The sequence below is a fragment of the Limanda limanda genome, chromosome 23, assembly GCF_963576545.1.
Source record: "Limanda limanda chromosome 23, fLimLim1.1, whole genome shotgun sequence".
In the NCBI taxonomy this organism is placed as follows: domain Eukaryota; kingdom Metazoa; phylum Chordata; class Actinopteri; order Pleuronectiformes; family Pleuronectidae; genus Limanda; species Limanda limanda.
The window spans coordinates 3,997,253-4,022,372 of record NC_083658.1 but is presented as its reverse complement, the minus strand read 5'-3'; the positions used below and the strand labels follow the sequence as shown (position 1 = coordinate 4,022,372).

The window sequence follows — 25,120 nt, the reverse complement described above, 5'->3', positions numbered from 1 at the left end:
GCGTCTTCTCACTTGGTGTTGGACACTGTGGGGTCCTTGATGAAAGTGAAGTAGTTGGATATATTCTTGTTGTAAGGCAGCCACCCATGGGTCCCAACCAGGCAGTTCTGACTCACCGTCACCTGGAGACAGTGGAAACTCCATTAAAATGTCTCTAGCTATAATTGTCCACCATCAAATTAATTTCCAACTTTTACATACTCTACAAGAGAAGAACACACAAATTTCCACCCTGCAGTTGTATTATTATTATCATCATTATCGCCAGTCTTACCATAGTGTCAGGACTCCCATGGGTGATAAAGGAATGAGACTGATTCTTTGGCACCACAGCCTTAATCATCGGCACATTATTACTGATGCCCTGCAGCATGAGGGGGGGGGGGAAGAGAAATCAGAGTCATCATAGAGGGAAGTTTTCATTAAAAATTGAGAATAAGAAACTATGATTTCCATTCATAAGTAAATGAGCAGCGGAGATCGAACCTCGACAAAGAAGGACTTGAGGTCACTGAGGTGCTCGAACAAGCTGAGAGGACACGAGTCCAGCTGAGCTTTCCTCTTCTCCACTTCCTCTTGAAGCAGACGCACTGGGTGAGGCTCCTAAAAGTCAAAATCTGAATTACAAACACAGCTACAGAACTTCATTTCCTTAAGTAACTGCAGGTTCAACAAGTCTTTTTGATTATATTGTAAAATAGATTGTTCGCACCTTGAGTAACTGGCAGGGTGTCTGTCCAAAGTTGCTGATCATGCCTTCCACGGCTTTCCGCTCCTTTTCATCTGTGATGGCGTCCAGGTCAACGGCACCTGCAACAACACAACGCTTATTATTAACAGAGATCATTGACCGGCACAATGTTTGAACTTACGTGTCTCAGTAAGAAGTCTGTTAAGAATTACGAGGAGAAGTAAAACTTGTGCAATTAATCATATTTACTTTTTTTATTACAGATTATATGAGAAACTCCTAATGGGAAATGACAGCATCGTAGCTGAGCTTACCCTCATATGTGCAGTAGTAGAAGACATTGAGGGCCTCCTCCGCTGCAGGGCCCCTCTGCTTGTAGCCAAAGATCAGGTCAATCCACTCATGAAGGTGTGCTGATACATACTCTGACTCCTGTTGGAAACACACACACATACATACACTGAGGCTGTAATCCAGTTTTTCAAAAAATCCACAAATTAAACGGACATTATCTACTTAAAGCACATATCTTCATATGCATATGGAACACATGATTTATTGAGGCCAATTTTTGCTGCCTTGCGGTACAAAAAGTCGTACGTCAGTTTTAAACAATGTATGTATTATTGCTCCCATACTGCCACGCTACTTTAATGTTGGCATGGTTGTCGAGCAATACATCCACTAGGGGGCAGTGCAGAATCGGATTTCTGACAACAAATGTATGGACAATGGAGGTGATTGTGATAATGTACCTCAAAAAACGCAGAAAGCTCCATCCCTTTCCATTTATAATGTTGAGCATAAATGCAAAGTTGAGCAAAGTATTACTACAGCAGTAGAACTGGAACTGCAACTCACCAGGGCTTTGCGGTGCTTGTAGATGAAGTCCTCTGGGGACTTGGCCCATTTGGGAAGGATGACATGGTTAACCCGTTCTTTGGAGATCTGCAGGCGACCCAGATCAAAACCTGGGTGACAGCAAGAAACAAAGATAAGGAAACAAAGACAGATAAAACCAAAACGGAATCGAATCGTAAATCTGTGTCAAATAGTATAGAGATAGGGCATTCTCTGAGCTACCCTCAAATTATTTATACAATATGTGAAATGATTAGAAATGTTTGAATCCAATCTCACCATTTTGGTTCTCTAGGAATTCTGGGAAGTAGAAGAACTCAGGGATGAGCTCCTTGACGTCATTGGGGTTGTCCATCAGGGTCTGCCACGTCGCTGGGATGGACTGGAACTGACGGTCTGCGCAGTCAAACCTAAACCAAGGCAGGAACGTGTGACGGATCATGCTGTAGTAGTATGCTACGATAACTATCAAGAGACGCATGGCAGTGACACAGGGCAGACATTGCTGCTGTGGTCCACCAGCCTCCTTACCGTCCACTCTGCAGCTGGATGTGCAATGATGTGAAGGGCTCCACTCGGACGAGGTAGTGCATCACCCCGGCTGCGTTTGAGTAGTGGGTGCCATAATGGAACCTGTCGATGGTGCCTGTTGGGTCCTCGAAACTTTCATACCTAACGGGACATTCAGAAATTAAACTTAAACCATCGTCTATCATCTTTGAATAATTCAGAATAAGACCTGAAATAGGCATGGATGAAACATACTTCTCTCTAACAGCCTTGGCGTTGCGTTCGTTAAGCACGGCCACTGGCTTCGACAGGTCCCTGAACACCCGAGGATCACACAGGTCCAGCTCCTCTGAAGTGTAGTCAGCTAGAATCCAGGGAAACTGGAAACAAGCCCACAAACAAGTTAGTTCAAATACTTACTTTCACCAAGTCAACAGAGACATATAAAATGTGTGTTCAGTAGAGGAACGTACCACTGGGTACTGAGCCAGGTTGTTGTACGTTCTGCCTGCAATAGTGTTGAGCTGCATCAAGTAGTCAAAGTTTGAAATCTCCCGGTTCACCCATTTCTGTGTGACGGGCATAAAATGTTATATTACACTCAATAATAATGGAGCTGATTGACTCATTTGACACAATACATTTAATTAAATTACTAGTGTGTTGACACTATTTGAAATCTGTAAATGATAAAGACATTTCTACATTATTGTGTCCTGACCTGTGTGAGTCCAGAGGCTTTGAGTAGCTCCTGTGGTGAGCGAGTTCCATAGAGACCGAGCGATCGCAGCAGCAACATGCGGCTATAGACTTTGTTCCTCACCTGTTTTAATAAGAAATGACAATGTTGTACACAGCATTAGTTTCCTACTATCCTACAATCTTTTTTTGTGTCAATTATTTTTGGACAAATCAAGCTTGTGGCTCATCACCTCTTTCTTGAAGTTGAGGAAGTAGTTTGTCTGGTCGATGAGAAAGATCTCGAGAGCAGAGCGACGCAGATTAAATCGGCGCAGGTGGACCTCTCGGATCTGAGAGAGGGGCCATTTGAAGTCGTGGCCCACTCCTTCAGGAAACAAGCAGACTGTTAGTTCAAGTAAGAGCTTTATAATGTTTTTTCCATATTTGTTCATCTGCCCCTCACCTTCCTCCTTCTCCTTATCTTGGCTGTTGTCGTAGAAGTAGATGTGCTGTGTGGTGAGTTCCAGGCGGCCGGGCACCACATCCACCACTGTCACCAACTCACAGTCCTCCCACAGCACCAGCTTCTCCTTCTGGCCTGCCTCCTCTGCTTCAGCCCTTCAGGACACGGAAAGGGAATCAGTTGTTACAAGATAAGTAAGTCTAATCTGAGTATCTGTTATGGGATCAAGGTTCTTCTACTGAATATGGGGACTGACTGGTTGCTAGCAGCAGCAGGGTCATCCTCCGGCAGATCCAGGATGTCATCTTCCAGGTCGCTGACTTTGACCTGCTTCACAGCCTCCAGCAGCAGAGACTCTGGGTTTACACGCTGATGATGGACACCTAAATCAAGCAGCAAAGACAAGTGGGGATTAAAAACTAAAAGGTGGCCATGCAGATATGGGGCAGCAGTTAATGTCCCATGGCAGTACAGAGGCTCATACAAAGACAGAGGGAACGTTGTCTTACCCAGGTTGTCTCTCAGAGCGCTGGCCTCTCGGTGAGAGTCAAAGTTGTAACTGCGAACTAGCTTCAACCTCATGCGGGAGAAGTTCTCAGCACTGGACACCCTCCAGTGCATCTCATCCTGCTGCCTGAAATAGTTACAAAACATGCCTATATTACTCCCAGAGCCACCCATTATTTATATCTGTACATGTCATATTTGCATAAAATGTATTTATATACTTGAACTTCTACCAGAAGAAGAGGATTTCCAAGAAAAGAAAATGAAATGGTCTATATGGGTGGAGCTAATATACTTTAAAGACGTGGCAATGGATCGGTACATGTACTCGCCGATGCCCACCCAGGTATTTTTGGCTTATATGACAGGTATCGAAACATCTCTACGAGAAATGCAGCTGGTCAGTACCTTTCAGCCCAGGGGCCTCTCTCGCACACCAGGCCCCGTCGTGCTGCCTTCCACTGCCTGAGGGTAGCGCTGTACTGGCTGTGCTGCTGCTTCAGCATGCTGTTGTAGCGTAGGTTCTCCTGACGGCTACGGCGTGAGAAGGGCTCCACGAATTGCTCCTGAAAGACAAGAGAAAAAGTTTTGACCCAAACGAAAATGAGAGAGGCTTCAGTTATTAATGGTTTATATATTTATTCAACTAACCTGGAAGCGGATCTTGCTCTCGCCCCTCTCCCTCTCTCTCTTATGCAGGCTGACCATGAAGGCCTCGTAGCTCTCCTTCCAGTACAGAGCCATGGTCTCATGGCCCTGGCTGAATGTTTCTATTTCATACTGCTTCATGTACGGAATAATCTGGGAAAATATGGGGGTAAAAATAACAAAAGGTTCAATATACTTTTAATAAAATTAATAAAAATACATTTAATAAAAAACCTTGTATATCTCATACATATTTGTCGAGGTAGACGCGCCACTCAGGTGAGTTGCAGTACAGCTGGAAGTCCTCAAAGAAGGACGGGCTTCCGTTGGTGTCAGGAAGCTGGGGGAGGTGCAGCTCCATGTAGAGGAGCCGGTGGACTTTGGAGAGCAGCGTTCGCAGCAGAGGAACCAAGAAAGAGTAGGTGTCATCCGTTTGCTCCTGGACGGAGCGTCGCAGGATGCCCTCCACCTTCCCCAGCAGGTAGCAGGCTTCATCCTGGCTGGACACCTCCTTGGTCTGCAGGACGCCATTGAGCTTCGCCGTGGCCAATGCACTCACCTGGGAAACAGGTAATGTATTATTTTACATGCATGTGCTTTGTTTTAGAAAAAAAAACTAAAAAAATTACACATTCAACAGCGTGAAATAGTTCACCTCAGGGTCTTCCTGGGCCATGAAGCCAAGCAATAATCTCAGTCCAACTTGGGAGAGCTGAAACCATTGAGTACCGGCAGAGTACCACACCATGAGGCTGTCCATCAGCGTTACAGTCTCTTCCAGCACCTTCTCCGTCCACAGAGCAGGATTGACCAGGCCCTCTGCCTGCAGGAAGTCTTGTACCATGTGGAGCAGTCGCACTGCGTTCTCCGTGTGTTGTGGCAACGTGGCAGCTGATGCCTCGCGGTTATCACTCACTGCCCATTCCAACATGCGCTCCATGAGACTAGAGAAAAAAGAGAGAGACCATTAGATGCTCTAGAAGTATTCAGTCCATACTACCACAATTAAGTCAGTGATCTAACAGGGGGCTGACCTGAGTTTGATTTGGTCGACAGGAAGCAGCAGCTCATTGGCAGTTCCCAGTTTGGTGAGAGCTGAGAAGACCTGGCCGCGCTCCAGCCACGCAGAATCATCGGAACCCTCTACACCTCGCCACATCACACACAGCACTATCTCCAGCAGCATGTTGCACAGCTCCTCCTCAGCCCGCTAGAGGGCGGCAGCACACCAAACATACAGAAAAAGAAAGGGAAGAGTATTATAATTCAAAACTTTATTGATCCCTCTGATGTATAACTGCAGCAGTGGGCCAGAGGATAAAATAAAGATAAGAGGCAATTCATAAGACACTGACAAATATAATGCCACTAACATTCAGGTCTACTCTTTCTTATTTCTGTGCCGAACATTGGTACAGACGAGATTTGCCCTCGGGGCTAATAAGGCTTTAATTGGCCTGAACTTCCTGAAGTCTGAGCCCAGTTTGACATTTCCAAGATGAAATGGGTGTGGAAAGGATCTGATCCTGTCAAACTAAACTCCTAAAGCTGTCTGTCATATCCATGTGATTGCTCATCTCACCTCAGCATTGTTGAAGGATTCCCCCAATGAGATGTTGTCACTGAAGAGGAAGCTGTCTTCAGTTAGGGATGAAGATGCCTCTCGATCCACAGAGCTTCCTTGGAAAGGCTTCGAAGTCTCCACTGGCGACGGAGTACTGGGCATGCTCCCCGGTGTTTGGCTGCCACTCTCCGCGCCCTCATAGCCCTGCAGGTGGGACAGATCCAGCGTCAGGCCGCCTGACTTTCCAACCACCCAGGGCTTGACGTGGAGTTGTGGCTCAGTGGAGGCAGAGGAAGACGGCGTGTCCAGCAGTGATATGATGTCCCCGTTATCCAGGCTGTCCACAGAGCGTGTGTCTCCCATGCTTAGCCGGTCATCTTCCAGCCGGTCAAGGCGGCTAGCGCTGCCTGCCCGTGTCCTCCTCTCCAACGGCAGCTCCAGGCGGTTGATGCTGCTGCCACTGTGCCGACTGAGGTCCAGGCTGCAGGTGCTGACGGTGTCAGAACTCCGCAGTGGCAAGGACCCTTCACCCCGCAGGTACAGCCGCATGAGGGTGTCTTGCCAACATTGCTGCTTGGAAATCTGGATGGCAGCATCCTGTTGGGACTGAAGCAGCTGGTAAACCTGAAGAGGAAGAAAAGTATTTTTTTAACATCATGATAAATGCAACCATCATATGATTTTAAAGCTCCATGTTTATCTAGCTTTAAAAAGATATCAGAAACATTTTTCTTTGAGATGAAAGACACTTTAATTAATAGTGTGCATCTGCAGGTTAAAGTCCAGGTGTTTGCTCACCCTCTTGCAGACGAGGAGGCGCACGGTGGGTCCGGCCCGATGAGTGAGCTGCACCAGAGACATCAGGTCCTTGTAGTTCACCATGTTATCTGTAGATTATAGATACACACACACACACAAACACACCTTTACAATCCGCATGTGCAGTATTGATGGTCACTACTAAACTCATCAGGTCAATTGGTCAGACATGTTTTCAGCCTCTGTACAAAAAGAAAGTTCAGCCTTCATCCTTAAAAAAAAAGCAACCAATTATTTATTGTCATAATGATCTAATCATTTCATCTTCTATAACAAATGGATGTTTGTTCTAAATTTAAGAATATAGAAAATAAGAAAATCCCTTGAGGCTTTTCTGAGATATCGTGTTGTGGTGTGATGCCTAATGAGGATCCATGAAACTGATTTCATTAGTTCAAGAAGCAATCATGTTAATTAGCTTAAAGCTAAACTTCCACTCAGGCTGAAAATACTGAAGGGAAGATTTATCGTGGCAGGAGCGGAAACACAAGACTGAGCAATACTGGCAGCCCAAAGAAACATATGTTTGCAAAAAACTTCTAATACCTCAAATCCTCTCTTCATCATTTAAATAAAATAAGGTACCATTAGTTTAACAAAAAAGACCTCAATAATTCCAAAAACAGACGCCGACCTGTATGGAGGACCTGGTTGAGGAGACAGCGGATCAGGGTCGGAGTGATGTGAAGCTCAGAGAAGAGCAGCGACAGGCCGGCGTAGCCCACCTCTCTCAGCCTCAAGCGCTGCTTGTTCTTCTCATAGACGCGATCGCACCGCAACATGCGCTCAAACAGCTGAACAGAGGCAGAGAAAAAAAACTAAATATTAACACATGTGGTTGAACGTATATGTACAACAGTCACTGCATTACATTCAAATGTTTTGAAAATGCCTGACTTTAAAATCGTAAAGAATTCCATAGATATTTGAAACCTTTGAGGATGTTGTACTTGGCTGTAACCCACCTTGAAGACCAGCTCTCGTAGTCGGTCTGAGTGTTTGCTGTTCAGCAGCAGAGCGTAGCAGGAGTCCGCCGCCCCGGGCTCAAAGAGCAGCAGGAAGATTTGGTCCCTGGCCGGACTGCTCTGAAAAAGGCTCAGTAACAACTCCAGCAGGCTGCACAGCTGCAACACACACAACAGAACACAAGCACTGTCAAGTTGGCTTGTTTTAACAAATTCCTACATAACTGGAGAAGGTGGTGATCCCTCTACAAGGCAAATTGTGGGTCGGATGTTTAACCGAATTTGGTAATGTAAAACATAAAAAATACGAGCTGGGAATGGAGCCTGAATTGGCTCAATAGGTGTGAAGCTTAAGGGTAAATTGGGTAAAGCAATTGTTGTACGTATTTGTTTAACTAGATTTAACATTTTTGATCATTTTTCTTAGAGTTACATTTTCACTTGATTGATTAGAGGCGGCATTTGAAGAGTCAGTTTGACTTGGGCGGATAAATAGCATCATAGGAGGTAGCAGATGCCTGGCAATGGAAGAGGATTATGAGATTATATTGACCATATCTTCAAAGAGGTGATGTAAGCTGCCATATATAGTGCTGCAGTGTAAGAGGATATGCAAAGTGACACAAAATGAAAAACAAGAGAGCGCTAAAACAGGGAGAGAGGTGTGACAAGAGGAGAGAATGGATTTCACAAAGTAGGTGTCAGATGTCACATTCCGTGAAAAACATTATAAAGTAAAAAGTGGTTTGTTTCAGGCAAACTCTCAGGAATATTGCTTACAGAGGGGGAAATGTTTTTTCAAAAATAATGCAGAAAGCAAGAGAGAGGATGGCAAAACGGCTTCCAGGCAGGAAATGGGATTCACAGCTTCCTCTGCAGGCGACAGTGAAGTTAAATATCACACGGAAACAGAAAATCCTGCAGTGAAAGGTCATCTTATTTTACATTAATCCTCCAGTGGCAAAAGTAGTTGGATGTAACCAGTTTCACAATATATGTGTCAACTGGCAAATAATAACTTGACCTACTCCAAATTTCTGAGATGTTGGCGTGAAAGACAGGCGCCCTGCAAGAATGAAAATGACAAACCTTTTGTTCACAGTGAATGTTTTACTTGGATCCAGCTGTAGGAGGTTTTCTGCTCCTTGTTGGGGACAATTGTAATAAGCGACAGCATTTAGTACAAAAGGGACAAGCCCCCATCAACTAACCTGGTCCTCATCTCCGATGGCAGCAATGTATCCCAGAATGCTTTGCATCTCCTCCTGTGACATGCCCTTGCTGATGTAGTACTTGATGAGGCCACAGAGAGATGCCCTGACGGTACGAATGTCATCCTCACTCAGGTCAGTGTCTTTATTACTGTTCTTCCTACAGAGGAGAACAGACGATGGTGATGTTTGGTGAGAAACATATGGAGAAAATACAATCCATATAAAAGACGTATGCATTTTAACTTTGGGATATGGAGTCTCACCCGTAATAAAGACGTATGGTGTCCAACAAAAACTGTACTCCGTATTTTTTCCTAAACAGTTTCCTGTTGTCTTTGATGATGGTGGACATGTACTGGATGTGACCTTCATAGGGGAAAAACGCAAGGGCACAGCTCAGAAATGGAACAGCTTCAAGGACGCACACACACAATAGCATTGCATCCAACAGCACAGGAGGTGCGTCAACAGATTCCTCTTTCATCACTTTAAAGTATTCTGAGACTTTGCTGACATTTTTCTGCATTTAACACCTTTTGTGAAAATATGATATGCAAGTGTTTAACATTTTCTAACAGGGAAACGCTGACAGTCAATCTCACCAATGCGTAGAGGGAAGTCTCCTTTGTTCCAGATGTTGAAATTGAACAGCAGATGTGTGTGAAACTGCAGCAGCAGAGCCTGGTTCTTCTCATACGTCACCTGCTCTATCAGCAGCTGCATAGCGACGAGCACGCTGACGTCCACGTGACCCATCGGCAGCTACACACACACATAAATAATAGATTGTATTTCACTGCTGCTAGTTTGATTATACACATATTTACAAGCACACATGCAACTTGGTATTAACATCTGTCCTGCAAGATCCCACGCTCTAAGTTTGACAGTTCACACTAGCATTAGAATGTGATCTCACTTCCCTGCTCTATATGCAGATGAACATGTACATCCTTTCTGTTTGCACAGACCAAATTATGTTGTTTTTAAGCCAGTCTCAGTATGCAGATCTGTTGTCAATGTGTGAGAGTTTGTGTGTGAGAAGGGGGGAGAGAGAGATCAGAGCCAGTATGGGAAACGGGCCTTTCAATAGAAAGAAACACATACAAAAGGTGTCTAATATGTCCCATAAACAATGAGACTTGTTAGCAAGCATGTATAGAGTAATGTGACACCCATAACTCTCTCCACAAACAGATAATGAACATGTAGGAATGGGAAACAAATTAGTGGTATATTTGAACTTTCATTTACTGGGTGTGGTTACTTTGCCTCAAGCAACTATTACTGCATCTGATTTCTTTTGATCTGGGTCTCTGTGGAGGCTTGTACTTTTCCGTGGTGCATATGCCGATTCAGAGTGGATTTCCAATCCCTCGATAAACAAATAAACATAGAGGCACTTGGATCAGATAGAAGATAGAAAAAGAAAAGCAGGGAAAAGGGAGTTGAGGATTAAGGAATGAGTGAATGAGGGAAAACAGACAAAGAGGCGCAAAGGAGAAGAGGACAAACATGGATTAAACAAAGAATGAATGGTGAATTAATGTCACAAAGCAAAGACCTTTTGAAGCAGTGCTCCCACTATACCGACACCATGCGAGTGGAGCAGATTTTCCTGGTTGATTGGGTGTCTTTGCAGGAAGTGCTTCAGCACCAACAAGAAGGTGGCCACCAGATTCTTCTCCAGACGAGCCTCTGAAATGGAAAATCAAAATTCCGTTTTTCCAACATGCCGTTCTTTGTCTTGATGCAAAAGTAAGAGAAACAGGGAAATCAAGTAATAAATTATTGCACGTTGTGGCAAAACAGACCTGAAGCTCTGTTGGTTGGGAGAATGACCCAGTCTCCATCAGCTGGCGTGGTCACATCAGGGGTGATGAAATCAGACCCAGCTGCAGGATCACTGCCATGTTGGTCAGGCGTCACCAGTGCCAACTGCTCCAGTATGGGAAGGAGCACTGGCAGGCCACCCACGCAGTTGATCATATCCTGCCACACATAATACAGCAATGCATTATGAAAAAATCCATGCAGTAAGAGTTTGAATATTCCTGTGAGCACAGAACAGACACATGACAACATGAGCTGCATATTCCTTCCCACCTTGATATCCCAGTTGACAACTTTGTTGCCAGTTAGGCGTCCATGAAGCATGTTTGGAGACAGATCTAAACAGATCGGGTTTCTACAAGCCTGAAGAAAGAAGAATCATGCTTAGTTATTTAGAATTATTCAGATAAAATGATTCTTTCTTTTGCATTCACTAAAAAATTTCCAAGAAAAATCCCCCCCCCCCCCCCCCCCCCCCCAAGAACCCCATCTTTGTTCTGTCTACATGTCTGATTTCAAAGCTTTAAGAAGGGGTGGCTGAAACTGCAATGGTTGAATCACCTTGGGTGAGTAATGTAGCAGCAATTTGGTTGAGAGGTCACCAAGTTCGGAATCCTGGGCTTTGAATGGAGAGATGCAGTTTGGTCCTGTGTAAAAAAAAAGAGTGAGAATGTAAGAAAGAAACAAAAATAGACATCTAACAATATTATTCTTTCATTTCTGATTCCATCATCTCCTGCTGCTTACCAGAACTACAGAAGGCTTTTATATGATTGGGCTGCAGGGGTTCATGGAAGACCATGACACTCCCCAACTGTCCCTGCAGGGATGTGGGGCTCCCCCACTCGCTGTCCTGTGTCCCTGCAGAGATGAGCTTAGTCACAGACTCAGGCTTTCCCCCGAGCAGTCCCCCCCAGGTCTGCGGCGACAGGATGCCGCCCAGCGAGGAGCGAGTGGTGGGTGTGGTGGTAGAGGAGAAGGGAGGATCTGGAATCTGGGAGGGCGGGGGCGTCGTGGTGCGGTGGCCTGCTGAGCCGATGCAACAGGACGTGAATGGCTTTGGGGGAAGAGAGCAGAACGAGATGGAGTCAGCAAACAAAAACCTTCATGATGTAAATAAAACTGATTAATACATTATTAATGCAGCACACTGCAGGACACACATCATTTATTGATGCCAGGCCTTTTTAGTGAATTATTCCATGACTGCAGGTCTCACCTCTGTCATGGTGGGATACTTCAGAGGGGCAGACAGTTTCTGTTGTCCATCAACATAAATGTAGACAAGACTTTGTCCAAATGGCCTTTTTCCTGGTACATGCACCACACCGATGCTGTGCTGTAGAAAGAAAGACACAAAATCAATGCTATTTTATTGGAAATTTATATTTCTTTAACATTTGTATATTTCAGTGGCCACCACCCTTCTGAAAAATGAAAGTTCCTAAAGCCAACTCACCCAGAGAGAGTCACAGAAGCAGTTGTCTGGCAGCATAACAGTGACATACTCCTTCTTGGTGCATACGGCCACCACCAGCACGCCTGCTGAGCTAATAAAGGCCTCGAACCCCGTCCCTCCCGGGGTAAAGAAGCTGTACATAGTGAAAAAAAGGAAAAACGCATTATATAGGTGTTGACGTTTTTATCCATGTGATTTTATTATCACAGTTTAAAGAAAAGCAGAAAAGACAGAAAATTTGGTCTTATGCTATGTAATGATGCTTTTAGCCTGTCATTATTATATTAATTATATAATATTTATAATTATATAAAAAAAAGTGTGATGTGATTGTGCCATCATGCCATCATCCTCAAGTCTATTTCTCACTTTCAATGTCCCTGTTCTTCACATCACAACTTTTCTCATCTCACCTGTAGAGCTGCTTCCTCTTGTCCTTGCTGGGTGGGCCCAACTGGTCCTGGTCAAGTGACAACCACGCAAGGAAGCTGAAGGCAGAGCCTGGCCAGCGTTGCACAGTTGGTACCGCGATGCCTGCCATGCTGGGTGACAGGTCAAAGTACTGCATGGCACTCTCCAAGCCCTGTTTTCGTACCATGGCCAGGAGGGCTCTCAGGGCAGGACCTACATAGGGGTGTGCTTGGCTAGACTCTGGGGGTCTGAGGAGGCGCAGGAGCCCCAACAATTCCCTGGAACTCAAGGACTGGGAACCTAGTGAGCCCACCAGGCCCAGTAGGCTTTCGGCACAAGCTCGATGTAGTCGTTGATGGCTTTCCAGAGCGGCCAGTGCTCGCATGACCATGGTGGCATTGACACATGTGGCACGGGTCTGGCGATTAAGGCAGCTGAGGCGTCGGAGCCAATCGGCCGTAAAAAGTTGCAGCTCAGATAAGTCCAGCTCCGGGAGCCACTGGACCAGCAGTAGTAAGGGCTCCACATTACTGATGCCCAGGAGCCCCACTGAGGTGTGCTCACCCTCCACCGCCTACACACAAATGGAAACAGTTACATATACACAGACACAGCGGGCAACGTCGGAAAGTTAGAACATACTTCAACAAACATAAAAAAAGCAGACAGGCCGACGAGGTCTACAAGCACTAAACACGATGTTTCTCTCACCATATTCATAAGCTCTTTCAGAAGGTGTCGGGACGGTTGGCCGAGTGAGATGAGCACTTCATAAAGGTGATTGTAGCCAATCCTCTCCTTGAATACCTCCTGCAGGAGTGGGAGAAAACAGAAAAAGTCAAATTTGTTGCACTGCAGCATGAACAGTATCTTCACGTCAGGTGTGCATAAGTAGTGGATGAATAGTGGACAAAAGATAATAATAATAAAAGATAATAGCTCAGAAAACACATGGAAATAGGCAGCTTCATTCTTGAGTGCATACTGCATTCAAAACATACAGTAGTTAGTAGACATAATTTGATTTTTTATTTCAATTAATGTATTGAGGTTCCTGTTACCTTTGCAGCTGGTGATTTGTGCATCACTGTTGTCAGGGCTTTGATGGTTGCTACAGCGAGGGAGTCTAGTCGCCCTTGAAACACCTGAATGAAAACCATACAGGTCAGTCACTGGTAACAAACGATAGGACACAAGGTCAATCTCCTCTTAATCCAAGTGAATGTTATTTTCAACGAGCATGCATTCAATTTTAAGCCACATTCACATACAAGGTTTGTGATGCTAAAATGATAATGATCAAACTTATTTGAGGCTCTGAAAACAACATGCATCACACTTGGAGGAATGAGAGAGAGACTTAGGTGGATGCCTTTGGGCTTGATTCAATTAGTGTGCAAGTTAAATCATTGATGATGGTTAGAGGTGTTTTCACTGCAGTAGGAGAGTGTTGTCTTTCTGCTTCAGGTAAAAAATAATAATAACAGCAGGATGATGTGGCTGAAGCAGGAAGCTCTTGGGCTCGGTCATAAATAAATAAAAACACCCACCTCCACAAACAGACAGAAGTAACTGACTCTTTTTCCTCACACTGACACACAGAAAGCATGCAACCCATGAAACACACGCCAGACAATGAAAAAATACACAAACACATCTCCATCCAGCTCTGTCCTGCTCATGACCAACACGTCACGTTCGGGGGCCACTGAACTGGACCCAATTATTCAATTCACATGCAGCTGTAGACTGGTCAAACCTATAGAGAGCCTTGGACCAGCTGGAGAGGGACTGTGGCAAACAAATCAAACACTGAGATCATCGTCAACGAGTCCAGATCATATCAAACCACTGAACTCTGTGCAAACACACACCAGGCCATTGTGATAGCATTCCAGAGGAGCCCATAGTACAGGTGTACCGCAGAAAACCAGGAAAATGTGGGGCGGGGAGGTGGGGAGGGGGATGAGGAAACTGAAAACGTCAATAATATAGATGAGATAAAACAAAGGCATACTCGTCTCTCCACAGCAAGACTATTTAGTAACTTTAATTGCAGTGTTTTAATTTAACTGGCGATCTCTGGAATGAAAAAGCTTGATGCCTGATTAACACACCCAGCAGGAAGCAGCCGCATCTGGCGCTGCATCGGATTACAGGTGCTCTACAACAAAGGCCCATTGATGTTTGTGTGTGATAGTGTCTTCATGCAGGTTTGTCCACCTGTATTTCTAGTGTCCACATCAATGGAGACGATTATACCTTATAAAAGGTAGCTCTGTGAGTAGGAGGTTCAAAGAGTAGAAGGAAAGCTGGTCTACTCTGAGGGCAACAAGTGACCTTTCTGTGCACATGAGATGATTCAGTGACAGATCTGACTAGTTGACAGGTCACCATTCATAAAAAAGTCCTGAGGTGTATCAGAGGTTTTGAGCTGGTTAAAGACCACCATGTTTTCTCACATCTTTTAAGCTACTCTCCAACTTGCTGCACTTGATATAACAGAGCCTGAATAATCAAATAAGAGGAGTTTACAGCGTCAGGATGGCTTAGCTCAACTATGACAATTCGTTGATTCAATGAGTGGATAATCTTTTTTCTATTAAAATGTGACCCAATTACATGAAGCAGAGTGAGTGTCCTGCTGTGGAGAGGCTTTGTGGCTCTGGTGAGGTCAAGGTAGTGGGACTTGGCAGCAGTAGAGGGTGAGGGGCAGGTGGATGGATGGTGAGGGGTTCAGGTGAGGTGGGGTGGGGGCTTTCTCGGCGGTACCTGAGTGTCCCTCTCTGCTGTCAGTAACCTGTTGTTGGTAATATCTTTCTGGTCCTTGTCTGCCGCCGTGCACCTAGCATTAACCAGCTGACACACACACACAACAGGCAACATGTCAAGATAGCAATGTAGGGAGGTTGATAGACAAAGAAAATGGAGACAAGGAAGAGACAAGAGGAAGGTGCAGTGGGAGGAAAGATGTTGTAAGTGGAGGAGAGGATGAGCGGTTAAGGTTTACAGCCATGACCCTCAGCAGGGTCACTGTGAGGAGGCGTGTTGGGGATCCAGCCTTGCTGTGGGGAGGTTAACATGCAATGTGGGAATAAAATGCTCATTCTCACACTTTAAGAGATACTAAACATGACGTACAGCTAAGAACAATGTCTTTTTTATGCCAGTACATTTAATGACATCAACAGTTACTACTAGATCTTGTTAAGATTGGGGCACTGTTTTGGAACTGAGAGAGACTTGCTAAACCCAATGCACCATCATCCCTAATGGCCCTGGTCAGACCTGGTATTAATATCCGTCCTGAGAGTTCTGGTCACACTGACAATACAATGTTTCTCTTCTCCTGTGACCACTTGTCATCAGATCTCACTTCCTCACTCTATATGCAAATAAATACTTAGGTTTATTCTCTTTGCAGAGAACTGAGTTTATAGGTCTGCTGTCAATGTGTGTGTCTGTGAGTCGCTGTGAGAGATAAGTAGAGAGAGAGAGAGCGCAGCCGAGGGCTGACTGAAGCAATTTACAAAGCTTTGGAATGAAATAAGATTTTACCCATTGATAAAAATCAATATGTGGCGGTCAGTGTTAATATTGTGGTAGTGGCCATAAATTATTCAGTTTAAGGGGAAACACTGAGAAGTGTAAAATGACTTTGGGTTTATTGTAAAACTGTAGTGGGGCAGAGGACGTCAGCTTAAATGCTAAAAGGCTAAAAATGTGGCCACATGCAACCCGGACAACCTCCAAATGAGGTCCGAGTGATCAGATCTCAAATCATCCTCAATGCATCTTCACATCTGAGCTCAGATCGCTCAGGAGGGATGTTGATACCAGGTCTGAATGGGGGTCAAAGTCAGTTACTCCATCTGACCATGTCCATATTTATTGCTGTCATAAGGAGGCGGTGGGAAGCAGACGTCCTTTCTTTTGTAATATCAGATACGAGATATTTTCAAGTGCTACTAATAAGTTAATATTTCATTTGGCTGATAAAAACGAGAACAAACATTTTAGAGGAATTTAAAAAGATCCAGCCATACACATCCCTGTGTATTCAGGTTAAACAAAAAAAGAGTTGTGCAGTTACCTTGCTGTTCTGCAGCAGTCGTGTCAGATGCTCGAAACAGTTACTGTTGAGGAAGATGGCTTGTAGAACTGGCCTGTCTGAACACAGGAACATGTCCCTGATAGTGTCTAAGAGACAGCAGGAATGACAGACAGAGGCAGATAGACAAAGAGACAGGTGGAGAGATGAAGTCAGACACAGAGAGAGAGAAAAAGAAGCACAGATATAAAATCAGATGGTGGAATGAATCAAATTAACTAATACCAGCTTCAATCTTTGCAAATAGACTCAAAAAAATGGAACAGGTCAACAGAATAGACTTAATATCATAAAAGTGTAGACGAAGGTCACCATTATTAATTCCCTACCAAGCATGTTCACTTGCAGCGCCACAAATCGGCTCTCCCAGTGACGGCCCAGTGTTGGCACTCTGCCCTTGGCCTGCTGCTGCTGCTGTAGAGCAGCAACCACAGCTGCCGGGTCTGAGTTGAGCAGCTTGAAGTAGTTTTCCAGGACTGAGGCTATTTCCACTTGCCGCTGATCAGAGCTGGAGGCCAGGAGGCGCTGTACAACCTCTCGCAGGCACCCAAGAGTCAGCAGGGCCTTTCGGTCGGGGGCCTCACTGTCCCAGTCCTCGCCCTCGTCTGAGGGGCAGCTACCCATGGAGCAGTCGGCCAGCACCCGCATTAAAACCTCCATGGTGGCTGGAGAGATGGCAAACAGAGCGTTCCTCTGCCAGGGACAAAGGTAGGGAGGGAATCAATGAGGTATGGGAGATGAGAGGAGAGGGAAGGGTACAGCCATTGTATAGTTAGCCAAAGATTTATCAAAGCATATCTGACAATAGAGGAAAAAGATAATGCACATTATAAATAAAAGTGGTTGGGAAGTTTTCATACTAAATATTTTACTTCTTCTATTTGCTGATGGAGAGAGGATTATGTTAAAAAGTGGAATGTACTTACTAATGTAATTACTAAACTACATGCTGTATCCCTTTTGTTTATTGCGCACACAAACAAATCTAAATTGGGAAGTTGTATAGAAAATGGATGGATGGGTAATTTGTGGCCAAAGAAACTGGAGGCCTGAGTCAGCAGCTTTACTTTGATTGAATGAATGTGGTATCATGTTTGAACACTTTCCAAACAAATCCATTACCAGCTGGATTTGAATCAAGCCAATATCCTGTGAGGTAAACACTGACCTCCAGTTCATCCAGATGCTTACCTGATCACCAGCTACTACAGCTCCAAACAAGTGCAGCAGGCAGCATTTCAGACTCTCCTTCAGGTGCTCGCTCTCCTGGAAGCACTCTGGGAAGAGGAAACACACAAACACATATCAGCCATGCAAATACTACATAACCACAAAGCTAAACTATTCCCAACTACGGTCCCCGCACTTCTGTCTACAAACAAAACACACAACAGACACTCCTTTATCTTCTCTGTCACATCGATACACACACACTCGCGCACGGAAGCTCAGTGATACCAGATAAGACAGTTAGCACACACAGTGCAGGCATGTGCCGGTCCTGCCAGTGACCGCTGGGTCAGTGTGGTCCCAGTAATCCATTAACTCATCTGTCAACAGGTTCAATTGGTGAGAAGAATCCTGACATCTTGGCTCTGTGATGTCTGGTTCCTTTATCCCTATCATGCCACAATTAGATTGACTTAATCCACAACATTTTAACCACATACACTAGGGGAAAAAAGGGCTCTGTATTTACACACACTTGCTCTTTGGATGTAACACATTAAAGTAGGGAAATGCATGGGGAGAAACACACACACAGTCTGTCAGGTTTGGCACTGGGTGTTATCTCTAGGAGAAAACCGCAGCAGCCACACAGGGCAGAATGGAGTGTTTGTTTAAAATGGCCGCCAGTGCTGCTGGAGTGCCTAGACAGACACCATTCGCTATCGGCTCATCTCGCCGCCTTGCAAACAGAACACGGCCACAAAGAGTGGATTCAGCTGGACCTTTAGAGGAAATAAGTGGAGGCGGAGGGAGAGAGGGAGAGAGGGAGCGAGTGATGGCATGGGAGATAAAAAGATGGAGAAAGAGGAGCTTATTTGATAACTAGCTGGCTTTTTTATAATGTAGAAGGCTGTTTCCTCATCCATACCCAAATGTCTACTAAATGCAAAATATGAAGCATAGATGGTAAATGGCCAGTATTTATACAGCCCTTTGTCTTATCGACAGCACAGCCGTCAGGGGCAATTTGGGGTTCAAGGTCCGGTCCGAGGACAATGCAAAGTGGAGGAGCCCGGGATCACCTTCTGGTTGTGGATGACCCTCTCTGCCCCATGAGTTTTTACGTGGAAAAGAAAGGAGTGAGAAGTGGAGTGAAAAACGAGAGACTTACGGTAAAAGAAGGGAACGAACTCAACAGTGAGTGGAGCTGCCTTGTACTTCTGTCTGCTCCTCTCGACTGTACCCAGCTGCTCCCTGGAAGAAAAAAGGACAAACCGTAAAGAATCATGAAACAAACAAGCAAATGAAAAGGAACATTTTATTCTGCTTTTGTATTATTTTCTATTGGATGTTTATACCCGCAAGATCGATGCCTCCAGTTGCGGTAAGGGTCGTAGAGGCTTTCACAGAATGCCAGTGCATGACGGACAAACTCCTCCGCCTGACTCTGGTCTACCATCTCCTTCTCTTTGGTCTTGCTCTTGAGCTGCATCAACACACACAAAAACATGTGTCATTCAACAACATCATAAAAGTTTGTGCCGGGCAAAAAGAAAATTTAGAAATTGGAGTCAAAAATAGGGCAGAGTCAGACCTGTTGAATGTAGAGTGTTGTCATGTTGATGATGTGATTGATGTAAGAGCAAGTGCCAATCTCCTCCACGTTGGACAGGTTCCTTTTCGAAACACACACACACACACACCTTGACATTTGCACTCTCACACACAGCCCCTTCAGAAAATGTCAGGAAACTTTCCAGACTTCAGTGCATGTCTGAAAGCAGCTTATGTGTATGTTTACTCTCCTCACCTGCAGATGATGATCAGGAACTTGAGTAGCAGCAGAGCCAGGTTTTGTTGTTCAGGCTCCAAGCCATCGGAGGCTTTCTGGACGCACTGCAGCAGCTGATGGCGCACAACCTGTAGTATGTTGTCTGGGAGGAGGGTCAAAACCGGGGGAACCTCCTCTGGCCTGGAGAAATAGACACAATCAACAAAGCAAGATGACTAGGAATCTCCATTAGAGAGAAGGAAACCCTACTGCACCAGACTTATATCAAAAGGTTAATTATGGATGCCTTGCTGCAGGAAGAGACCCTGCTCTGTGTTCACTGAATTTCACACACTGCATGTATTCAAGGAAAAGCAGCATGTGACAGAGAAAGATCGAGAGAGAGAGAGCAGCCAAACCCATGCAATGAATGTCAGTGGGAGCGCAGGACAGATGTGGCAGCTGTGGAGGAAAGGAACAAGAGGGAAGGACAAGGGAAAATTAAGGAGGGGGACAAAAGGTAAAGTGGCAGAAGCAAAAGGAAGATGAAGGAGGGAGCTGGAGTGAAAGCAGGAAATGGGAGATAATGACTCAAGGGAGGGGGGAGAGAAAAGAAAGAGATGAAAAGCAGATAGGAGACATATTCCTCCGCCCCACTTCACCCTCACACGACCCTCCTTCATGTGATCACAGCTGGCAGCACAGCCAAGACATCAGCAGACTTCACCTTTCTCCACATGCACAGGTTTTCTTATGTTCCCATGTCGAAACATGTTGGAGCATAACCTGCAGCTTAATGTGTCCGCTCTGCACAGAAGCATCTGATATGGCTGTGCTACAAGGTTTGTGCCGGGGAGGTCTCACAGCATGTGGTCGTGCAGTGATTCATGCATAGATGAAAAGGTAGGTCTGAGCCTACCAGGGATGACCTTAGGCACATAACTACAATGGCGCATTGTTGAATGTATTGGGAAAATGGAGTAAGAAGGGTTCATAGGTGAGAGTACGGGACTAAATAGCAGAAATTAGATAGCCTCCACCAACCAGTGCAGTTTCAGTCTTCAATTCTGTTGCATATACAACCTGATGCATTTTATTTTCCCAATTAGTTGATAAACCGAATAAACAAACAAAATGTTTTGCTTGATGAAAGATGACTAATCTAACTAATACATATAAACATGTTTGTATCATTTTTAATGACCCTCAAATGATTGAATATGGTCAGTTTGCCAGTGGTTACCTTGAAGGTGGCTTTTCAAAGTCCACATCTAGGCATTGCTCATAGGAGCTGATGAAAATCTCCAACCATAGCTTCAAGTAGTCAGGATCCCTCTGAGAAGATAAGAGAAAGAGAGAGAGAGGAGTGTAGAGCAATTAACAGAAAGAGGGAGAGAATGGTTAGTTGCCTTTGTTAAAAAAATAAGTTAAAATACATAGACGGTTGGCAGCAGACAATTTGATTACATTTATTATGCATACATACGTAATCACTGTGACTTCCTAACTTATGCAACAATAAGCCACATTTAAAATGATTGACAAAAGATATGACACAATTAATATAGCGCTTAAGACATGTTTTCACTGCTTAAAGGACTTAAATAATAAAGTAGTAAAAACTAATTGGGCTACAGTTGTTTATGAAACTACTACCGAAGTATGTGAAACACGAAAGCAAGGCATGTCTCAGGTGTGTGTGTGTGTGTCTCGTCTTTCTAGGGATGGAAGCTAAAGCATGCACCTGTTGGGAGTGGAAAACAGGCCTGACTACATTCTGAGGCGTGGGGGGGGGGGGTTTAGCAGTCGGCTGATCTGCATTTCCTAAATTCCTGGAACCAGAGACGGATGAGAAGGCAAAATCCGCCACAAAGGAACCCTGGTCTCGCTCAGCCGGCAGGGTCCCAGTAAAGCTGGTGTACATTCCCCTCAACCGTCAGAAGCAAACACTAAACTACAAACACACCTGATAGCAAGATGTGGGGACTATAAAGTAAATAAAATACAAATGGTGTAGAATAGTGTCCGTTTTTATGACCAGCATCATTGCTTTAACTGACAATGAACACAGAAATGAGTCACCTCTATGTCACGCACTTAGCAACACATGACTGGGCAGTAAATACACATTTGCTATGTCCTGGATTAGGGAGTAGAAGGTTTTACCGGCAGGAACAGAAAGAGACAAAGCTGGATGAACAACAGTCATTGTTCTGAGGGAAGCTTAGACTTTAATCATGCTACACATAAACAAAAATTACATAGAAATTATTCAGACAAACTTATCTCCATTTATCTTGTCAGACACTCACACTCAATGGATCTGACCAAGAGGGGGATATGAAATAGAGAAAAGTAGCAAATCGTCACACAATTTCTGGAGACTAGTGCACGTCTAAAATCCAGGTTTCAGAACATGTGAATAAACCAGATTGGACGGGGTCTTTAATTCATCATACAGGAGTAATCACTTGCACACAACAAACCCCTGCAGATCTTGTTGGGGCCATCTGGAGGGTGCCAATAAGCAATGTGGGTCAAGGAGGGCTGAAGAGGTGATTGGGGCAGATTACTACACCAGTCAGTATATTGTGCTTTTGGTAGCATTGTCTGAACAGTATTGGTTATGGAAGCCATTCATTATAATTATAATTTGAAGCTATTTTGTCAAAAACAGAAACTTTGGAGACAGGAGTTAGATGAAAGTTAAAAACATTAGAATTCACTCACAAGAGAAAGTATCTGCAGTAAATTGTAAGATAACCTCTCCTATCCTGAGGCTAAGATAACCAGCAAATAAAGCAGAGCAGCTTTAAAGCTAGCCCCGGAAACAAACAAATGGGGAACGAGAACAAAATGCAAATTAGGACAAAATAACAGCGCTCATGTTCACAGTGGGTTTCTAATGGGCCTATCTTGACTGTATCTGGCTTTAACATATTTTATTGTATTATCAGTGTTGTTATGTCTTCCCTATAATAAAGATATCCCCACCTGGATTGGCACAAATGGCCACCGTTTGTTCTGCTTGAAAACTAAAGAATGTGCAGATTAGAGCTTGAAAATTTATGTAAATGAGGGTAAGGTGTTCTTAGGATAGCGGTGCCATGTGGCTAAAGAGTAGGAGTAGGAGTTGAGAGGCTGACTGCTTCTGTCTGCGTGTCAGAGTGGGAACCTGCCAGAATGAAGCAGGAAACCAGCTTGTCTGCTGCTCCTTGTGAAGTCATCAGAACAATATTGAAACGTTGGCCTGGGTTGTGTGTGTGTGTGTGTGTCTGTGTGTGAGTCAGAGAGAAACAGAGAGGAGAGACAGAAGAAAAGAGGGAGAGAGACATCTGAATGGATAAACAACAGACACGTGTGAATAACACATTCTGTTGAGCGAACATGACATGTTGCCTTTGTCTGCCTCTTTGTCCTGTGTTACTTTAAAGACCTGCATGAATCACGGACTATGAGGAGACAAAAATGTTTATGGATGCTGCCACAGCTGGTATTTAACTTCAGGGATAGTCAATTATCATACATATTCATGTGGAGGTTACTGTGGATGAAAACTGCATGACGATTTGAGCCTGCAGCTTCACTCCATACACTGTAAATAAAGATGGACGACGCGTCTCCACTTCCTCCCACTATCCAGAAATTAAGCCAAAACATCCTGATACAAAAGCTGCCTTGGAGGCAGAGTCTGTAAAGTAGCGATTCAGTCTCAACTGTCAATCATGATGATTCCCCCTTGTTTTTATTGCATCAAATAACTAATTACATCCAAACTCGGCCAAAAAAATTACAGTAGAACTTGAATCGAGAAAATATCTTTGAGGAAAACTTGTTTGCCGTGTGTGTTAGAAAGAATGTCCTCTTTTTAGGCAGCAGCTCTGGAGCACAGATGCCCATTGAGTGTTTGGACTGTGGCAGGCAGGGACACACCCTGCTCTACATGGCTCTGCTTATCCTTGGCCTTCATCACTGGCCAGACATAATGACCCTAATGTACAAGTAGGAATCCTGACACAACAACAACAGTCACCTTGTCCCAACTCTCACAATCATCTAGTGTCCCACACAATTCCCACGAGAGGATAACATGCCTCTCGACGCCACACTCTGAAAAACATGAGATATGTGCGGACCTGCTCTGTGATATCATAACCTTCCGACTAACAGCATGTTGCCAGCACTGCGTCATAGCAACCGATAGTACTGATAATAAGGGAACTAACTAAACGTCAGGCTTAACAGGTGGGAAACTGATCCGACACATAAGATCACCAGATGTAAAGAATGTGGCCACATATGTATTGCAATAAGTGCCTGTTAAAGGAGATTATCCACATGGACTATAAATTAAGGTTCCTTTGGGCAAAATAATTGGCTAACTAATAAGTTTTACTGCCTAAAGAAACCAAGAGGCTGAAAGGAAGTGACACAGAAACCACATAATACCAAAGTCAGCCACGTCTTAAACCCCTACGATAAAAACAGTAATTACTACTTTAAATAAAACAGTTATTGCAAAAACACCCTGGGCCTTAATATGCCATTACTTTCAGAGGAAAGTCAACACCAGTAGTTTTTACAACGAACCGAAAAGGACACAATTTGATTACATTTATCCGTTATGGTTAGATCAATAATAAGATCAATGCTTGTGCCAGTGCTGCTGCAGAAGTTGGCAGCCAGACAAGCTCCACCTTCCCAGACAGGCGTGGTGAGACAACTGGTCGGGTGGCTACTCGCTTAGTTTGGGTGGCTGTGGGTGACCTGGCTTGTAGGAGAGGCATGGAGTCACTTAAAAAAAACGTCCCAGAAAGGTCCACTCCCTGTTGGTTTTTTTTAAAGACGTCTGTGGTCTTTCCGTTCCTGCACCATCACAGCCTGGCAGTCAGTGACAACTCCTCTGGCCGTGACGTCACTGCTGGGGGTGTATATATAAACACTGGGTGGGAGGGGGGCAAGTAAAATGAAGCATGTCTGACACACAATATCACTGACATCACTGTTATTCCAGAGATATACATAGCACAGAGGAAAATGAGAAGCATAGACTGCAGGGAGAAGCAGCGAGAAGGAAAGCTAACCTGAGGGGACAAACTTTGCATACCAGCACATAAACCAGTTCCTGAAAGTGTGCAGCTTGTGTAGCTGGTGTACAGACACATGCAGAAGTTAGTGTGTGTGTGTGTGTGTGTACATTTATGCAGAGATTAGACCGTAACAAGCAAACGAGCAGCAAAGCCAGACAGAGACCCAAGTAATCTACTTATATAATATATTATATACTTGAACAAATATGTGAAACTTTGGCACTTTCTCCTCGTCCATCATTTCCTGCTCAACTGTACAATTTTATTTCCACTTCCCTTCCCCCTCTCCCCCTCTATCTCCCCCCCGTCTATTTTCCTTCTCTTTTGCCAATCCTCACTAAACTAAATCATA

The 25,120-nt window shown here is 44.5% G+C and overlaps 1 protein-coding gene across 1 annotated transcript in view; it reads right to left on the bottom strand.

Annotated features, from left to right (window-relative positions):
* The window catches only part of nbeal1 (neurobeachin-like 1), a 33,849-nt gene that overhangs the window by 5,083 nt on the left and 3,646 nt on the right, over positions 1 to 25,120 (bottom strand). The window contains exons 3-47 of the mRNA XM_061066908.1: positions 20,922 to 21,013; positions 19,718 to 19,879; positions 19,502 to 19,583; positions 19,266 to 19,393; positions 19,079 to 19,161; positions 17,929 to 18,014; positions 17,067 to 17,430; positions 16,720 to 16,826; positions 13,688 to 13,771; positions 13,338 to 13,436; positions 12,629 to 13,200; positions 12,216 to 12,348; positions 11,976 to 12,095; positions 11,504 to 11,813; positions 11,318 to 11,403; positions 11,030 to 11,119; positions 10,738 to 10,915; positions 10,488 to 10,621; positions 9,526 to 9,685; positions 9,187 to 9,289; positions 8,921 to 9,080; positions 7,710 to 7,868; positions 7,379 to 7,538; positions 6,724 to 6,812; positions 5,944 to 6,549; positions 5,396 to 5,571; positions 5,017 to 5,305; positions 4,612 to 4,920; positions 4,365 to 4,514; positions 4,122 to 4,279; positions 3,716 to 3,840; positions 3,463 to 3,589; positions 3,207 to 3,361; positions 2,995 to 3,128; positions 2,784 to 2,885; positions 2,536 to 2,631; positions 2,318 to 2,442; positions 2,084 to 2,224; positions 1,832 to 1,962; positions 1,553 to 1,662; positions 1,006 to 1,123; positions 713 to 810; positions 487 to 603; positions 275 to 364; positions 13 to 122 (exon numbers count right to left, since the gene is read on the bottom strand). Of these exons, the coding sequence (XP_060922891.1) occupies positions 13 to 122; positions 275 to 364; positions 487 to 603; positions 713 to 810; positions 1,006 to 1,123; positions 1,553 to 1,662; positions 1,832 to 1,962; positions 2,084 to 2,224; positions 2,318 to 2,442; positions 2,536 to 2,631; positions 2,784 to 2,885; positions 2,995 to 3,128; positions 3,207 to 3,361; positions 3,463 to 3,589; positions 3,716 to 3,840; positions 4,122 to 4,279; positions 4,365 to 4,514; positions 4,612 to 4,920; positions 5,017 to 5,305; positions 5,396 to 5,571; positions 5,944 to 6,549; positions 6,724 to 6,812; positions 7,379 to 7,538; positions 7,710 to 7,868; positions 8,921 to 9,080; positions 9,187 to 9,289; positions 9,526 to 9,685; positions 10,488 to 10,621; positions 10,738 to 10,915; positions 11,030 to 11,119; positions 11,318 to 11,403; positions 11,504 to 11,813; positions 11,976 to 12,095; positions 12,216 to 12,348; positions 12,629 to 13,200; positions 13,338 to 13,436; positions 13,688 to 13,771; positions 16,720 to 16,826; positions 17,067 to 17,430; positions 17,929 to 18,014; positions 19,079 to 19,161; positions 19,266 to 19,393; positions 19,502 to 19,583; positions 19,718 to 19,879; positions 20,922 to 21,013 (7,208 nt within the window). The remainder of the gene's footprint in view (positions 1 to 12; positions 123 to 274; positions 365 to 486; positions 604 to 712; positions 811 to 1,005; positions 1,124 to 1,552; positions 1,663 to 1,831; positions 1,963 to 2,083; positions 2,225 to 2,317; positions 2,443 to 2,535; positions 2,632 to 2,783; positions 2,886 to 2,994; positions 3,129 to 3,206; positions 3,362 to 3,462; positions 3,590 to 3,715; positions 3,841 to 4,121; positions 4,280 to 4,364; positions 4,515 to 4,611; positions 4,921 to 5,016; positions 5,306 to 5,395; positions 5,572 to 5,943; positions 6,550 to 6,723; positions 6,813 to 7,378; positions 7,539 to 7,709; positions 7,869 to 8,920; positions 9,081 to 9,186; positions 9,290 to 9,525; positions 9,686 to 10,487; positions 10,622 to 10,737; positions 10,916 to 11,029; positions 11,120 to 11,317; positions 11,404 to 11,503; positions 11,814 to 11,975; positions 12,096 to 12,215; positions 12,349 to 12,628; positions 13,201 to 13,337; positions 13,437 to 13,687; positions 13,772 to 16,719; positions 16,827 to 17,066; positions 17,431 to 17,928; positions 18,015 to 19,078; positions 19,162 to 19,265; positions 19,394 to 19,501; positions 19,584 to 19,717; positions 19,880 to 20,921; positions 21,014 to 25,120) is intronic.